The 17,373-nt window shown below is 44.2% G+C and overlaps 1 protein-coding gene across 2 annotated transcripts in view; it reads right to left on the reverse strand.

The window, feature by feature from the left end:
• Positions 1 to 4,834: 4,834 nt before the first annotated feature.
• Positions 4,835 to 17,373, reverse strand: part of ncam2 (neural cell adhesion molecule 2) — a 176,783-nt gene continuing 164,244 nt past the window's right edge. Inside the window, exons 16-17 of one of the 2 annotated variants that reach the window (XM_084003870.1) lie at positions 15,770 to 15,977; positions 4,835 to 5,549 (exon numbers count right to left, since the gene is read on the reverse strand). In XM_084003870.1, the coding sequence (XP_083859996.1) occupies positions 5,435 to 5,549; positions 15,770 to 15,977 (323 nt within the window). In that variant the 3' untranslated portion in view covers positions 4,835 to 5,434. The remainder of the gene's footprint in view (positions 5,550 to 15,769; positions 15,978 to 17,373) is intronic. The other variant, XM_084003871.1, reaches the window with a different exon arrangement.

Here is a 17,373-nt window from a genome sequence, read left to right on the forward strand (position 1 = left end):
CACTCCCTGAAACATCTACGGTATGTTTTCATGCAGCACAAAGCTCAGCTGTATATATATGCACTTACAGTCACACAATGACTGTATCTCTGAGTTTTATAAAGAGTCCTGACTCACGGCACAGATAAAGTGACCAGCTTCAAGATCCCAACCCGAATGTATTTATCTGTCTGCACTGAATATCAAAAGGCCCTCAACACACCTCGTGTGTTCCTCTTTTAAGGCGGCGCATCACTTTGAAAGAGTTACAGCTGAAGTAATTTAGGCCTATTCCCTTGGAAAATCCTCCCCGTGTGTCCTTGAACGCTGAGCCTGCGGTGCACGCAGCCATAAAGCTCTCATTTGTCACCTGGATTGTGTCTCAGTTCCCTCCAGAGTTGGCTTGTTGGGGGATGCGGAGAGAGACAGCGGTGAGGGCCGCTTTATCACTTGATGTTTTGTTGCTTCTAATAAGAAAAATAGAGGTGATGCTGTTTTTTTATTCCTCTGCTATTTATGTTTCTGCGCCCTGTTGTTCCTGCGTGAGCCGCTCCCGAAAAGCCAATTACAGAAGCTCCGGCGGGCGACGTGACCTCATCTTGAATTCATAAAACAGAAGTCAGCAAGTTCTTGAAGATATTAAGAATTCTCTGCCCAGTCACTCCTCTTTGTGCCGGTTAATAGGGTTATATTGAGTTTGACACATGTGAATTCAGGGCAAAGTCGTGTTATGGCATATTCAGCTGTAGCTCCAAATGAATCGGGACATGTAATGACTTTCATAGAAATGCTAAGTGATGCTCCTTTTGCTGAACTCACTGATAGAAATGCTTATGATAGAAGTACTGAGGGGAAATGTCCCTCAATCGCAGCTACAGGAATCTGCTGAAAAGTCAAAAGCACCAGAACGAGGCACGCCGCCAAGTGCGTTTCACCTTTTCAACTCTCCTTGCAAATCTGGACAGAGCTGCTCTGCTCTCAGCATCTAGAGCCATTTCAGTATTTGCATCCACCCTCCATGCAGCGAAAATCCATCATCAAGCGATAATAAAAGGAGTCATTTTGCTGCTATCAGGATGCACCTTTTAATTCCTTCATAATTAATATTTCACATAAAAAAGGAGAGTAAGTGAAGATTTGTGGCACAGTGAATGAAATCTGTTGATCCTCCATCTTAAATACACCCTGTGGAGGATTTAATGACTCTGCTTCGGAGCAGCGATGTTCGCGATGCCTCCATTCTTTTTGCAGAAAATCTCCACGTCCACGTGTGAGTGATGTGCTATCGCACTCTGGAGGAACATTACCTCACTGCTGGGTGTGGAGGTGCAAAAAATACTTTTCTGACATGACAAATTAATTGTGTCATAACTCTTGAATGAGAATCGCCTGCTGCTTCCCATCCCCTGCTGACTGACTAGTCAGAGCGTCGGCCCTCTGCTGGGAGAGTCTGAAATGAAGCAGATTAAGGAAGCAGAGAGTTCTACCTGCCAACAAACTCTCTCTGATGGATTCGTGCACTCCGGTTCCTCGCATGTACGTTTCTAATTTGTGTGTTCGTCTAACTGTGGAGTTGAAGTTTGCATGCATGCTTGTGAGGGCATGACAGTGAGAGAGGGAACTTTAACAATGGTGGGAGATTTCTTCCCAAACTTCCAGTTTGTATTAAGGTGCTGTCAGGCTGCTGTATCATGGGAGTGTCTGCAAACGGAAAGATTAGAGGAGAAATATTACCTGAAGGCTTACTATCTTCTCACGTGGTGTGTAACTTCCCAGCTCCTTACTATACGTGTGTGTGTGTGTGTGTGTGGTCAAACCCCTTATGTCGTTTGTCTAACTTCAGTTGTCATGGCTACCATGTGACAAACCGGAGGAGAGGACGACTTTAACTCACTCCGTACCCCAAAGAGCGGCTGAAATCTCTCCTCGCTGCATCTCTTCATCCAAATGAGACTGTTTGATGTGCAGACTTCCTTTGAGGCCCAGTGGGAGGCCAAGTTGAAGTTTGTTCCCCTTGTTAACAGAGGCCCTTGCAGCCAGGATCCAACAGGCAGCCCGCTGCTTCCCTCCTCCCTCTCACGGGAAGGAGACGTCTGAGGAACGTTATCTGCCGACTTCAAATGAGTGCTGTAGAGGGGGCAGCTTTGTCAAGGAACACTGTGGCTCCTCCATGCCATTCAGAATTGTTTTAATTCCTCCTTTGAGCCGAGCTTCTCAGTCTCTCTGGTTGATTATTTCTTAATCATTAAAGCACTTCTACTGTTTCAAGGAAGGGAGGCCAGATTTAGATGCCACACAGTTCCCATTTCAAATGGGAGTAATGGAGTTTTAGGTTTGACCTTGATTGGAAATAGCCCTCCGTCCTCTGGAAAAAATGAGCTTGGCCGTCGTGAACGGTGAGAAAAATTAAAAGCTATTAAAGTGGTGTCTTTGTGGAGAAGTGGCTTTATCTCATATATCCCCAGAATAAAGCGTGGTCAGTTACAACACAGAGGGTTATAATGAAATGTTCACCCAGTTTCTGTGACCGCATCAGACACCGTTACCTCATAGTGGATTCTACTAGTGTTTACTCATTTTTTATTTATTTAATCTCTCACTCTTTACTGCCACTTTGATAAAAAGGTTTTATTAGCATGATTGTTGCCTGAAAACTTCTAAATGAATTTGTTTTTCAGTTTAAAGAGTGGAAATATGAACACTTTATGAGGACACGGAGATCATAATCGTTAACAGTTGTATTGCCCTGTGTGGAAGCAGATAAACAGCCCTTTATGAATAATTACAGCAGTTACAAGTTGGGATGATATTGGATTTTATGGTGGTGAATTTCCATTATCGGGATAATTGTCAAATCACTTGAAAAAGTGACATTTTGCAAATCGCAATCATTTTGGAAGGTTAATCCTGATGTGAAATTTTCATATCGCCCCAAGCTGTAAGATTTAGCTTCATCTAACTGTTTCCAGTCTTTATGCTAAGCTAAATATTACATGTCATCATTACCTTGGAAAGGAGCTACAGCCCAAAATACTTTAGCATGGCCGCATACGAGCTGGAGAGACGGTTAAAAAAGGCAAAACAGGAAACAATGAAAGGCAAAGTCTCACTGTCTTCTACCAGGACATGTTTATTTACAGCTGCAAATGACAGGAGTCACAAGGGTTCCACGGGTACGTACAGAGAGACATCAATAGTTCCCACCTCCTGCACAAAGCACACTCAGCGGGGGACAGTCCGAGGGACACGGAGCATGGGGGACAAAGAGGACACACACACTGTACACTGAGCTCAAACACACCTGTTACCCCCTACAGAAAAAGGACCGAGGTGGTGGGGAGACTGAGAGGACGCGGGGGTTAGACTCATATTCAAATACAAAATAACATGTACAAATCGTAAAGCCTCCAGGCACTGTGCTCCCGTATTTACAGTCGGCGTAACAGGCAGCGGAACCACTCCATGGCAGGACCATCTATCTAAGAAATGCAAGGGCTCACTGGGAGAAAACAACGGCAGCGCTATGAGGTCTGAGCTTAAAACACAAGAGAGGGAATAGGGGCGGGGGCTCGCAGACATGTGTGGAGTGCTGCAGCCTGGGGAATTAATCACTGTCGAGGACTACATAATCAGGTTTGACTTATCAGAGAGCATTCAATGAGGAAACCCACTCGGCCATTCCTACGTGGAACATCATAAACTAGTGTGGGACGAACGGAGCTGCATCGTGGAACTGAAGAGTGCACTCAATAATACACTTCGATATAAATAGATAAGAAATTACAAACAAAAATAAACACCACAATAGCAACATTTTTACTCTTGAATTTCATTTGAAATCGGGACTCTTATTGTGAAAATTCTAAATGGGCTCTCACACAGACTGAGTCACAGTACGTGCAGATACCGATACATTCAACAGACATACATGCAACCTGATTCATGTGGACAAGAGTATTCAGTCACTCATGCATGTATGCACGCACACACACACACACACACACACACACACACACACACACGCACACACACACACACACACACACACGCACACACATTAAATCCAGATTTCTGCAGCCCGTCGTTTTACAGAGTCAACCTGACATGTAGTCGTTACATCACATTTGTTTCTGTCCAGCGTTTGTCGTATACAATCCACAATCTTAAGACTACATTTCCCAGAATTCACAGCACCACAATACAAGTCAATCTTCTTGACACATTCAGTGTTGAAAAGCAGCACGATCAAAAGTCATCTGAAGGTTTACACTGCGGCAGCGGGCCACGAAGGGGAGGGAGAAACAAAAAGAAGGCACACTAATGCCGTCGTAATTACCGTCTCCACTGAAATACTGAAATATAAAAACAATATTACACCATCACTGAACTTTGGACTAAAACACAACAGAAGAAAGAAAAAACAAAACAAAACAGTGTTTTCATCTGAGGAGCGTTCACAAAAAAGCCAAGCCTGTTGCATTTTGAAAAAGACACATCCTTTGGGGTATATTTACATAAAAGCTCTGTAAAATATTTTTTTTTTCACCTATGTACAACACATCACAGAGAGAAAAGTGAAACCAAAAGAAAAGAGACGGGAAGGAATAAAAACGAATTGAAAATGAGACGTTGATGTATTTCTCACCGGCAGACGTTTCCTCGTTTGTTCCCATGCCTGGAGTCCACGGTCACGTGAAAACAATGACAGCATTCAGGGCGTTTGTGGACGTGTTTCATCTGTCTGAACCCAGATGAATAAAACATACATCGTTAGAGAGTGGGTGTCAAGGCTTTACTCACGTGTGTGGCATGATGCTGTGTACACTATAGACTCTTTGTTTACTGTGATCCACGATAGCCCTTTCAGACCGATCATCCGTCCAATATCAACTCTTTATAATTTATCTGTTTCATTACATTTTGAAATGTTGCCAGGCTTCTTCTCACGTTTTCCTGAAGCAATAAAAGTGAATTCTCGGCGCTGGCCGTTTAAAGGCTGCTGCAGTGTAACACTCAGGCATGGAAACAGGCGATTAGAGTTGGTTTTTTTTAAATAATAGTGATATCCTGCAGTGAGGGTTGGCCCATGCATTCACACTGACATGTTTGCCTTTGTGTGAGAAGTCATAGCGGCGGCTGATGTATCAACGTTTAACTGTATGGACGAGGGCTGAAAATGAAAAGGAAAAGAAATACAATCATTGATCAACAAGAGCCTTCCAGCGATGCCATGTTTTTAAGAACATGATACATTTACCACTCAGGGTGTCTAAAAGGTTGACCCTTCCATCTATTTTCTCCCTGTAATTTTTATTTACACATGCCTGTCACTGAGGCATTGTTAGAAATAGATATGGTATTTTGCTCCACTATTTTCCAGTGTTGTAGGTTCTCTGGGTTTTGGTCTCGGGATCCGAATGTTCTTTTGGCGGTGAGGGGGGGACGTGGACCATTTTTACGCTTTGCTGTCGTCGGCCTTTGTGTGGATGCTGTTGTCGCTGTGCACTTTGATTTCAATCGTATCCGGCTTCAGAGACTCTTTCCCATTCTCTTCCTTGAGCGGCAGCTTCCTGCGGTAGAAGAGAAAAGAAAAGGGAAAAGGCAGAGAATGTGAGACCTGGAGCTTGTTCACACCCCCGCTGGGTAATAGTCTTAAAAACACACATACAGCTGACGTGAACTGATGAGTGACCACCGAGAGGATGTTTTGTATGAAGCAAGCACAAAGAATAAAGGCTAGCTAAATTACAGCTGGATCCCCGCTGGGAGAGTGTGTGGGCTTTATTGTTACTTCCATGTGTACTTCCTCCGTCAGAGCCGGCAGTAATCACCTTTTAGACGTTTTGGTGCCCCCGTTGGGATTAATAATGCTGAATTAAATGTGAGTGAGGCAGCAGGGATATTGAATATTTAAACCTCTACAGGGCTGCACAAAGAAACAGATTATTCATATTCATATTCAGTTGGACATGACATTGATATGTACGTATCTGGTGATTTGCCAGGTACTTTGCTGGATTTTCTAGCTAAAGACAGACCATGGTCTCGGTTAAAAACTGAAAAATGTCCGTCTCTAAGCATCACACAGAGCGTTCCATGGAAAAGATACTTCTTTTCCATGGAACGCTTTTCTGTCTGAAGATAATGACGAACCATCCGGTGGAGCAGGTTGGTCTGAAGACAACATAAAGGTGGCCATTATAAAACGGTGAAGATAAATATAGCGAGCACTTGAACTGTTTTTCTGCTGCCTCCCTCCACAACAACGTCATCTTTCTGGAAAAGTTCAAATTCATCAGACTGCATTCATGAAAAACACAGATGTGTATATAAAGATACAACCCCACGTCTGATCTGAACAGGTATGACTCAGCCAGTGGAAACTTTCCCATTATTCAGAACCGTATTGATCCGACCGCTTCCTGTTGTAACCTGCGTCACTCGTGTTTTTCCACTTGTTTTACGTATAAGCAAACAGCCGTGTACTGACCTCTGTGGAGGAGAATCGCCTTGGTGACGTCATAGTGACGTCATCAGGGTTTGAGCTCCGAGACAATCAGAGACAAGGGCATTTACCAGGCATGAAAATAAGCTATCGAGTTGCATTATGGGAGATTGAAGGACTAAATGTCAGAAGATCCCGTCGTCTGCTGCTTCAGATTTTTTGGAACTTTCTGGAAGTGCAGTATTAAATCACCGGCATACCCCTTAATGGGAACATGCCTTTCAAAACTTATTTGGCAAACACATTTAGGAGTGAAGAAATGCCATTTCTAAAGAGGCTTTATTGGAAGTGAGCTGCAGTCGGACTGAACAGATCATATATATGGATCTAACACAGCGGCTTGTAGGCTTTTAGTGTGATTATTAGCCCAGAATCTCAACGTTTGATCAAACTGTCACATCCAGAACATCGTTAGCGGCTGCCTTTGTCCTGCCGGTCCTGGTCGCTCCTTCCTCTCAGCCCGGCTGATTGCTGTTGCCTTCATGCTGCTCTCTCATTTCCCTGCCTGGGTCGACCTGAGAATCACCACCTCGGAGCTGGCACATCTCCAATTAGCTTTTGATTCATTTTGAGAGGTAAAACAAGGTGATAAAACATACATTGGTGTGGTATCAAGCAGGAGCCATTTGATTGGCTGGCTGCGTATTCTCGAGCTTGTTCCTCTCATCTAGCTGCCAGAAATTCAGCAGGACGACGACGCAGCTTCATCTTAATGATAATATGGAAATCCAACCAGGATGTGTTCCCAGTGATGTGAAGGATGAGAGCTTTGATCTGCATTCCAGAAAAAGATTCATTCTAATGCCGTTAACAGGAGAGAGCTAAACGTCTGGATGGGATAATACAGTGACATAATGTGACTTATATAGCGGCAATTTCTATTATTTATGAGAGCTTGTTATGAGGTATGTGCTTTGTTTTAATGACCCACATTCATATTCTAATTCCTCTTACACTCCTACTGTATCTGGACATGAACAAAGTAGATAGTAGACAGTAGGTAATATAATAATTACACGGTTGTAATATTTGATGCATTTGTACGCCTGCAGAAAACAGATTTAAAGTAATTTATCAGCAAAGACTCAATTTTATTTTCTGTAGCCGCTAAAGCACTAAAGCCCGACACTTGACAAACCAACAGGGACGCATTCAAAGTGGAAATATGAGCCGTGCACAGACACGCGTTCCTCTTTTGTCATTTCATTGAAAAACAAAAACAAAAAAACCTGTCCTGAATTTCCAGCAAGAGACGTCTCAAGAGGATTCGTCCAGCAGCAGAAAGGTACTCCTTTGCCTCGACAACAAAAGACACAGACAATCATTCAAAGTGTAAAATATGAGGAAGATATTGAGTTTTTCTGCACATCAAAGCATCCAAATCCTTTTCTTCTTTTGGGATTGGTCAGATTCAATAAGAGGCAGATGGAGCTTTTACCCGACTTCACCACATTTGACTAAACTAAGAGTTCACAGCTTCTTATTTCCACGTGTTGTTTGTCACCTTGCATGAAGAAGCAGAAACCCTCGTCCAGCGTTTGGTCCGCTCTCTTTGCCATAAAACACAAGATTACTGGGTTGAACGCGCTCTGATGGAGGACAAACTGCAGCTATTTAACCCATCGAATGTCTTTGTATGATTCATGTAATATTCCATGTTAAAATCCTCCCATGTAATATTGAACTTGTATTTAATTAACTATTGGATAGGCATGTGATGGAGTTCTTATAATAAAGTACCATGATTTCACAATGTAGTTTTTTGTATTACAGCAGTGAATAGTCAATTAAAAGGCACATAGTCATACCGTTTGTGTCCCAACTCCATGGAGTTTTCTTCCAGTGGGGTGATGAATGTAAAACAGCAGCCCTGCGTGATATTGTACTTAATAAGCCCAAATATTGCAGCAGCCCGGAGGGCTTCCCCTCCGGTTGATTGGTGGATGTTAAAGTTCCTGCACAGTGGAGCCAATTTCATGTCCCATTAGCTTCATGCAAACCCAGATTGGACTTGGTTTTCTAACACACGGGGCAGGTTGATGCTTCCTCTCCGTGGAGGAACCAACCATCACCACAGTTCGTCATTGAGACCTTGATACGCTGCGGAAGGAACCGCTGACTCGTCAGAAACCTGAACCCAACACCCTGCCGCCCCTCTGTGAGATATTAGCCTCGTCACAGATCCACGACCCTTTAATCCAGAGTTACATGATGTACAACCCCCCCCCCCCCCCCCCCCCGCCTCGTTGCCTATCAGCCAGACCTTCACAATCACACACATCTCCCACACATCATTAACTTATTAACTACTTCTACATTAATTGATCAAGGTTCCCGGCGTCGGCACGTAGAGCGATGGAGAGGGAAGGGAAATGAAATAATTGAAGCGTAGGTGCTGCCAGAGATTTTATCTTTCTGGGGGGTGCTCAATTATTTTAATTAGTTTAGAATTTCATAGCATTTTTACAATATCACAAGCTAATTCAAGTTTTACAATATCACAAGCTAATTCAAGTTTTACAATATCACAAGCTAATTCGGTTAAAAGATAATGAGGATTTGCTGAAAGAAATACAGTAATGCAGTCTCAGAGTGTCTCTCTGTGCCCGCGGACGTTCCATTTAAAATACACACAGAGCGAACAGAGATGCTGCGGGGGCTCGACAAGCCCCTTTGATAGTGCTGCAGGTATACCAGCGGTATAATGTGCACCTCACGTCGGGAATGCAGATGTGTGTTGGCCATCTGTAAGCGTCTAAGTGACACCGAAGCACAGCGCAGCGACTCGCTCTTCCCTCCACAGATGCTAATTAGAAGCTCGAGGTCGTCCAGCGGCTACAATCTCACGGAGATAAAGTAGGAGGTGTTTGTTTATGTTCTCATCGCTGACATCCGGGGTCTCAGAGCGAGTGTGAGAGGAGGAAGTCTTCCTCAAGGACACGGAGCTGCTGATGCTGCTGCTGCTGGATCAGAGACCTTGTTACCTGAGCTGCTGAAGGAATCGGCTGTGTGGGAAGAATATATGGGAACTCTTCTCCAAGGCTAAACAGATCTATGTCTTTTTACCCCCTCAAGCTTTCAGCTTCTCCAGACAACCAGCCTTTTGTTTGCTCGACTGCAAAATCACACTTAATTAAATGTCAGAAGGGTTCGCCCACCATTTGAAATCCAAGAGTTCTCTACAAGTCAATAACACCGACGGTCCTGCAACATGCATAGCAACATGGAGGAAGAGCCTCCCGTGATGAGGTCATCACCTGTCATCCTGATCAAAACATCGCACCTTCAACCAACGTTCACCACAACCAAACTAACCAAAGTACCGTAAATAACAGATGAGAGGGCGCTTTAACATTTCCTAATGTGTGCCTTCAGCTCCTCTAACGTCGTCTCCATACAGTCAGATAGAACGTGGATTAAACCCAAACTATTCCAATAAAATACATTAAAGTCGAGACTGAACTTTGGGATGACGGTGGCCCCCAGGTGCATGCTGGGAGGCGACTGAGGGACCAGACTGATCTGTTCCTGGATCAGTGACTGACAGGGAATATGAAGAAAAATGCCTGGAGACAATGCTGATAAAAGCAGAGCTGGCTTTTATTACATATGGGGAGATATCACCACAGCTCTGTTAACCCGTCCAGAATTAAAAGGTGCTCCGCCCGCCCGCTGACATCACAGCGCCAAACACTCACAAAACTAACTGGAAGTGAAGTCAATGTGGCGACTGTGAAAACACCTTTCAACTTTTCCAGAGGCCATTACGAAGCCCAGCAGGTTCCCGGATGATCGCGGATGATAGACAATTCCATAACGGAAAGAAGTATAAAGGAATGGAGTGCAGATTTAAAGTAATCTAGAGGAAGAATGTGTTTTTTTTCATTTGTTATTGTACTGTACTTATATTCAAATGTAGATAATGGCTATTTCACACAGATATATGAGCTATATGTAAATGATATGTGACAATTTCTTTTTTGTCTTTTTCAGATTTGTATGATGTATTTTATGTCATGTAAATATTGCACTTTGTATTTGATGAAAATAAAGATCAAATCAAATTACCACCACATCTTGCCAACTCATACGGAGCTAAAGACGTATCGACGGCGTATCGACGGCGTATCGACGGCGTATCGACGGCGTTACTTGGTTCTCTGCACATCAGCTCAAAGAAAGTTTGTTTCTACACAAGCAGCAGGTTTGTATTTGCAGGAAGGCCATCCTGCCTGGCAGCTATGAAACCACTTCATCTGGAGATGCAGAGATGTCCGACATCATCGCAACATCTTCACACAGCCACAAAAGGATTTTGGGGCCATCTGGAAAGTACAGTCACCTGTAGTCCCTCGTTGACACACAACACAATGAAAGGGCACTGTGAGATGGCAGCCGGCACACGCTCGGGCTGGGAAACAGAGATACACAGAGCGTACGCTACATTTAAGGATATTTACAGCACTTTGTCTGTTTGTGATGCGCCTGCACTAGAGGTCCAACTGTAATAAAGCCATGAAGGAGTTGTAGCAGCAACACACTGCCTGTAAACGGCTGTGTGAGTTGTGGCTCCGCTGCCCGCTCCAACATAAAGCCGTGGCCCCGTCGTGCACGCTGTCTAGGCAGGCAGGCAGCGACTCAGCCCTCCAGCACTGTGAGCTTAGTGACTCAGCAAAAAGTCACCCCCCACTCCTCCTCCTCTCTTTCTCCGTGCCCTCGCTCCACATCCCAGACACTGGGCCGGCACACCGACAGTGTTAACACCCGAGGCCAATGAATCAGACTGTGGGTGAAGCGGTTCACCCAGCACCCTGGTTCAATAACACTGGGACTGGAGCTGAAACAGCTACTGTATGAGTTTCATGGGGGTCGGGGAACAAAAGGTCTGCTTGTGTAACCCAGGTTATTAGGCCCTTATTAGAAGTTAAATGATTAGATCAATAAATTAATAAATTCATATTTTTATGTGACAGATAAATAAATAAACAGGGTTTGATTTAAAATAATCTCACGTACCATGAATAAATATGATTTATGATTAAAATCTTAAATGTCAATAAATAGAAAAAAAGATTAGTATACACGTTTATTTATATCTGTTTCAAGAGAATATTTTGTTTATTTCAAGTGTGGCGAATGTGCCTTTCTCAAAGTGTAAAAGATTCGGCTGACATGAGGAGTTCACGTGCGGTAACGTAGCGTAACCAATCAGACGCCGTCAGGGTGTACGTGACCTGTCGTTGTTTTTTCCTCTCTCTCTCTGCCGGACCGTCGTCGAGGTGGCTGCATGCTAACCTCTTGCTGTGGATATTACCGTTTGAGAGCCAGATAACCCAAAGTTAGCTAGAGCTATTTTTATCATCGGTGCAGGGAGCGACGCTTTTTGTTGTGGGTTAATTAGCGGACCGTGTGTTTTGTGACGGAAACGAAGGAGAACGTGAGTAGTGTTTATTAGTGGCCATAGCGCTAGCTCATGCCATTAGCCACATGTACTTCGCTAAATTTCTATTTGTTGGTTACACGTTACTGAACTCCCTGTCTCTTCAAAAGCGAAACCTGGACTGATGAGAGCCATGTATTCTGCCTAGGGATGCAAACAATTCATCGATTATCGATTAATTGTCGATAAGAAATTACTCGATTAAAATAAATTAATTGCAATTAATTGCGTTTTGAACACGTAATTCCCCGGCAGTCCGCGTGAGGGCGCTCTTGACGCCAGGCGTACTTGACGCACATGCGCGAACACAAGCGAAGCAGGGCTCTGACGACAACAACAAGACAAACGGGAAGTGGTGTTTCCCACACATTATGGCGCACCGCCATAGTCTAATTTCGGCCGCCATAGTCTCGATGTTCGCCCAAAATTATTTCATCAAGGCAAATGGACTTAACTAGCGGCTCTAATGATAGGCCTAAACAGGAGGGCAGCAGCGCGTATTATAAGGAGAAATCCTCGCGGCTGGTTTGGCTCATCAACTTCTGTTTCCCCCGTCGCCATGGCGAGGCCGCGTATAGCCCCGTTCACATACGTCGCTACTCGCCCGTCACTCGCTTTCTCGCTGAATTCTACTCGCTGGCAAAGAAATAAATAACTGCCGCCGCCAGCGACTTCAAGCCGCAAATCTCTGTGGAACTCTCTGTTGACGTCAACTGTCAATCATCTCTCTCGCGAGTGGAGACGTATGTGAACGAGGTCAAAACCAAAACACCTAGGAAGGCTGAGGGATAGTCACCCACTTATATTAATAATAATAATAATAATAATAATAATAATTACAGTCATGATAAACTAATAGTTTAAAGGCTCAGCACTGTGTTTTAGTCATTTTTGTTCTCATCTTTTCTTGAATGCTTAAACTCCTCAACCCCATTTAGTATGTCAACATTTGGATCAGAACCAGCAGTTTGTAAGAAATTGGTCAGGAAACGATATTTCATATTTTGGTTCTCAAAATTCCCCAAATTATAAGCGGTAGACAATGGATGGATGGATGGATGGAAATTCCCCAAATTGATGCATTGAAATGAAATTATTCAAAATATGATTTGCGTTTTTCCTTATATCATAAGGAAGTTAGCATTTTATGTTACGTATACAGTAGATTGAACCTATTCAGAGGGAAATTCAGCTTCTCAGAAGAATTGCCGCTTATCAATTAATCGATCATCGATCGATAAGATGAAACAACTATCGATTAATGAATTACTCAATAATTTGCATCCCTAATTCTGCCTTGAACCCGGAGTATGTGTGTGTATGTGATGTTTGAGCCTCTGGTGAGTAACTTTATTGATGTCACGGGGCGTACCCACCAAACGCGATGAAACTTCATCGCGCGACAAGATTACATGTAAAGTCAATGCAAAGACGCGATTAGACGCTTCATCGCGCCGGGCGACGCGATGGACGCGATAGCGCGGCGCGATGGACGCGATGGACGCGAAAAATCGCTTCATCGCGCCATCGCTTCATCGCGCCATCGCTCGAGTTGAAATAATTGAACTTTTGCGGCGAATTCGCGTGAAGACGCGCCGCGACAGCCTATCAGCGTTGAGATCGTCACCGACGTGCTGACGTACGGACGTCCTGGTGTTCCCTCGCTTTTTGCCACAATATTTATATATTATATTATATTATATTATATTATATATTGCCCATAATCAAAGTTGGGGGGCGCACGCACGCGCGCACACACACACACACACACACACACACACACACACACACACACACACACAGACACACACACACACACACACACACACACACACACACACACACACACACACACAGACACACACACACACACACACAGACACACACACACACACACACACACACACACACATACATACATATCAATCCCAGCTCTTTCACACACAGAGATCTTTTTTTTTGCGATTGTTTATCACTGGGGCTTATGGCCGGCTATGAAGCACCAGTTCTGGGCAGAGCAGCAGCTAAACCTCCCGGTCCTGTACCCTGGTTAGCAGGTCTTCAAACTGGGCAACAGTCAGCCTGAAGTACCGCTGGAACCGGCCGTCGTCCAGGCGCAGCTCCTGCAGGAGACGGTGGAACTCGCCGAGCTCACGCCGCCTCCGTAGGGTAGCATGCACCCAGAACCGACGTCGGCGCCTAGCCCGCAGACGAAGCTGGGAACTTCTCCAGAGTAGATACAGTGCAGCGATGGTGGTTATCTCAGCCATGATCGACGAGAGAATGAAATGGCGGAAGAAATGTTGTTGTTTGGGCGAGCTCGTCGCGCGACGCGATGACGCGATGCCGCGATGAGGCGTTTTTTGGCATATTGGACCGGCGTCAAAACTGGAGCGTCTAGCGCGACGCGATTTCATTTGTCGCGCGTTTCAATCGCGTTCATCGCGTTTGGTGGGTACGCACCGTTAGTCTGATAAAATGGAGTTGAAATGTGCATCTGCTAATGTTATTAACAAGGCATTAATTTCATGTGCGTTGTGGAAAAAAAGCGTTATATTACGGTGTTTTATTTACATTACCGTCACTCTGTGTGTTTTCCTTGAGAGTGAGCGGCGGTAAAAAAAGGAAAAAGAGGAGATGAACGTAAAGAAATGTTAAGCCATTTTGTCTCATGTTAATATTGAGAAATGTGTTAAGTTCATTGAATGTACGATAAAGTATAGTTAAACAGATTAGGAAACAATGTTACAGTAAAAATGTGTGTTTATATGCATTTATTTACATTTAAAAGTATATTTTTAATTTTTTATGAATGTTCTAGTAATCCTCTTTTTGGCCTTTATAGGCCGTTTTTTGTTGTTGTTGTCCTTTTCTTTTCCTTCTATGGGATCCTGGGTTTGAGACCTGCTTGAGACCTGCTTCTTCTGCTGGGATTCCTCATATTCTGTAAAGGTAGAGGGGAACCTCAGTGGTCGTGGCGAGCCACCCAAACAGCTAGAGACTGTGATTTACTTAGTGATGGGATTTTATTGAGAACTGTTGTTGACAATTTATGTGTTTGCTGACAATTCAATTAATTTTTTACATTTTTTTTCTAACACAATATACCACACTTAAAACCGTACCTGTTGGTCGTGTGAATTCTTTACTCTGTCACTCAACGCATATTGCCAATACCCCTTTCTCCTTTAGCGATCTAGTCTTCTGATTTTCTGGTCCACGGGGTGATTAATGCACTGGTGAAGTAAACGTATCTGTATCTCTCAGTCTTTACAATCAACCGTTAGAGCTGAGGCGGGTTACACTGCACTGGTCTATATATAACTGTTCATGCATCATTTATGTAAATATACAGGAAGCACATTATATACTGCTCATGCATGTGACGAATCTATACACACACACACACACACACACACACACACAGACACGATGCATGCAAACGCCACACTCGAGGTGAACTCACTGCACAGACATGTATAAGAGGCACTGATAGTGAGTAAGACGGAATCAGAGACATACTGTGGTTGAAAGGGTGGTTGGGCGGCTTTTGTAGGTGCACCTACAGTAAATGGTGAAAAAAAAATCTCATGTTTCTCATTCACACATGTTTCTAGGCTACACGTTGGTATTCATGCTTCATCTTGAAAAAAAAAATGATTGAGAGCTAAAAATGAATAAATATTCATGACACATTTTAAAGAATAGAGAATTAAAATGGACAAATTTGCATAAACAGTGGAATCATAGAGATACACCCACAGCAGAGGCTCCCTCTGCAACAAGGAATGACCTCACAGAGTTCAATTCCTGCAATAAAACTCAAGAATAGAAGTCACACTCACAGGTAGGCGGCCTTGCCCTCCTCGATCTCCTTGCCCTTGCCGCTGGTGGTCGTCTTCTTGCTGCAGAGCGCGCGCGTGATGCACATCAGCAGGCCGCGGTGACGCAGAAAGAAGCAGCTGATGTCCACCAGCACGAGGAGCAGCAGCAGCACTCCGAGGCCCAGGCCCACCACCGCCCCCAGCCCCAGGCCGCTGAACAGGGATTCTGCTAAGGCAGTGAAGCACACACACACAACGAGGGAAAACACTGTTAGTAATGTGGACAGCGAGGTCGGGATCACTGGAAGTACACGGTCCGGACTCAAGGACGAAGGTGAACCTCCTCCTCCCCTCTACGTCCACTCATGAGGGGGGGAACTTTCCCTGAGCTAACTTTCAGAAGCACTCGAAGGTCAATGAATTCCTCCGCAGCCTCGCTTTCCAACAGCGAGATAAGTCCTCGTCCACAACGCCTGGACCGCACGCAATCCTCGCCGGACCATCTCGATTATTAGCATGAATCCAGCAAATCTCCTCCGAAACGAATCAATGTGGGCCTTCCAGACGCTTTTAATATGCAGTCAATGGAATAAAAGTTTGACGGACTGAGATGAATGAGTCACCAGGTGGAAAAGGCTTTACGTGGTGATTTGTTTGTATTATCAGAAGCTTTGCAGCTTTCTATCTCCTTAAAAACTTTAATCTTCTTCTGCCTCCTGCATCACGATCCAACATCTCTGGATCCACAGGTGTAGAAGCTGGCGTGCATCCTCAGGCCATATTGTAAGTAGCCGGCGTCAGCATTACCATGCTTTATGTCCACCGGGTGCCTCTTGTTATTCCGTAGCTCGCAGCACTAAAGAGATTCACATGGGAAGCAAAGCGGAGTATTTTCAGCTAAAAGTTGAAGTACTTTCTCTCGGAGTGGTCAGTGGAGCTCTGGGCTCGGTCGGGGACGAGCAGCGGGCCTGCTTTCAATTCAAAGTAATGAGAAAATGAAGGCAGCGCAGTGAAAGGGAGGCTCCCCGCGGGCCGGCTGAACGGCACCGTGCCCTAAAGTGATGCTGGGGTTGAGCAAACCCAACATCCACTGTAGGATCAGGTTGACAGCTGGAGGTCAGAGCCTCGCCAGCTGGAATCAGCCAGTGTGAATGAACTCCCCTACTTATGGAGGCTCTTATATGAGTGTTCAGTAGCCCGGGAGTTAAAAGCAGGATCATTTTATATGAACACACACACACGCTCGGGTTGTGAAGTTTGAGAAAATATGCATCGTTATTAATACTTCATTTTGTGGGGTAAGTATTCACTCAAAACCCATCTGTTTAAGACTAATTATAACTGATTGCTTTTTTGTTTGTTATTGGTTGTTTTGTACTTTTATTTGTTTTATTTATGTCCGGTGTCCTTGAGGGCTCTGACAGGCACCTATGAATAAAATGTATTATTATTATTATTCCTTTTATAATACACAAATACTCCCTGCAATACTCCTGAAGATTACAGTCTATTTAAGCCTTTTGTTCTCTAATCCGACACATTTGGACTCAAAATGAAAACAATGACTAAGATACATCCTCAAATTAAAGCTCACAGCCAGTCTCATTTCAAATCCAGCGTGCTGG

Source organism: Eutrigla gurnardus, assembly GCF_963514095.1.
Source record: "Eutrigla gurnardus genome assembly, chromosome: 24".
In the NCBI taxonomy this organism is placed as follows: Eukaryota; Metazoa; Chordata; class Actinopteri; order Perciformes; family Triglidae; genus Eutrigla; species Eutrigla gurnardus.